Raw genomic sequence first — 1181 nt, forward strand, 5'->3', positions numbered from 1 at the left:
TGGGTAGAAAGAGTTCCACACAGGAGCTAGAGTTGAGAATCTACCATTTACTTTTCTTAATCTAGAGGCAGTAATTAAATTGACTCAAACAAATCACTGTGGCCTTTTATTTCCTACCATACAGTTAACTAATCATCTGACTACCTCAAACACAGTATTTCTCCTAAGAGACAGTAGTGATTACACTACAAATCATTTACGGTAATCTTTTAGAATCATAACAGCATTTTCTTACTATTCAAAATTCATCCACTTGTCCTTGATAAACATATCTGGAGTCTAGAATAAAGAGCAAATCATCACAGCAACTTTTCTAAAGAAAGTGTTGGCTGCAAGACAGCTACAGAGAGTGAGCTTCTGCTTGAGAAAGAGGAGATGTTCTGAAAATGGCTCTACCTCTGTTGATCCCGTGAAGGACACTTTGTCAATGTCCATGTGTGAGGAGATGGCCGCCCCCGCAGTTGGTCCATAACCAGGGACAATGTTCACCACACCAGGAGGAAATCCTGCCTGCAAGTTAAGAAGCAAGCAGTTAATAAACCAAGAGCTTAATTCATAAAAGACCTGAGTGGGGAAATTGGAGCTATTTCTTTATGCTCACCGTGGGGATTATTCTCTCAAGAAAATGCACCTAAGTGTATCTGTCCTTTATTCGTTACTGTCTTTAATTTCTTATCTATATGAAATTATTTCTAAAGGTGGTAATCCCTTAGGACACTATGTTTTATGGACAAATCTGCCCACACTGGCTTATTAATTGCTTCACATTTTCTATGATAAAATATTGACCAAAACAATCTTGGGAAGGAAGGAATTTATCTGGTTTATAGGTTATGTCTATTATTGAGAAATTCCAAGAACCTGGAGCCAGAAACTAAAGCACAGACCACGGAGAAACTATATGCACTACCTTATTTTCTCTGACTGGCTCAGTTACCTCTCTTATGCAGTTAGGCCAACCTGCCTAGGGATAGCACTGTTTTCAGTAGGCTGGGCCTTACTACATCAATCAGTGATCAAGGATAAACCCCACAGACATGGCCACAGGCCAATCTGAGGAAGACCATTTCACAGATGAGGTACCCTCTTCCTAGGTTTGTCACGTTGACAACAAAATTGCAACAACTGATCACTCCAATGATTGACTGCATCAAATTTTATAAAAGAAACTTCAATAGATA

General features: G+C 39.1%; 1 protein-coding gene across 1 annotated transcript in view; it reads right to left on the reverse strand.

The window, feature by feature from the left end:
* LOC101997257 (aldehyde dehydrogenase, cytosolic 1-like) overlaps nucleotides 1-1181 on the reverse strand; it is a 24708-nt gene that overhangs the window by 11449 nt on the left and 12078 nt on the right. The window contains 1 exon segment of the mRNA XM_013348098.1: nucleotides 397-631. Coding sequence (XP_013203552.1) covers nucleotides 397-631 — 235 coding nt within the window.

The sequence above is a fragment of the Microtus ochrogaster genome, chromosome 8, assembly GCF_000317375.1.
Source record: "Microtus ochrogaster isolate Prairie Vole_2 chromosome 8, MicOch1.0, whole genome shotgun sequence".
NCBI classification, from domain to species: domain Eukaryota; kingdom Metazoa; phylum Chordata; class Mammalia; order Rodentia; family Cricetidae; genus Microtus; species Microtus ochrogaster.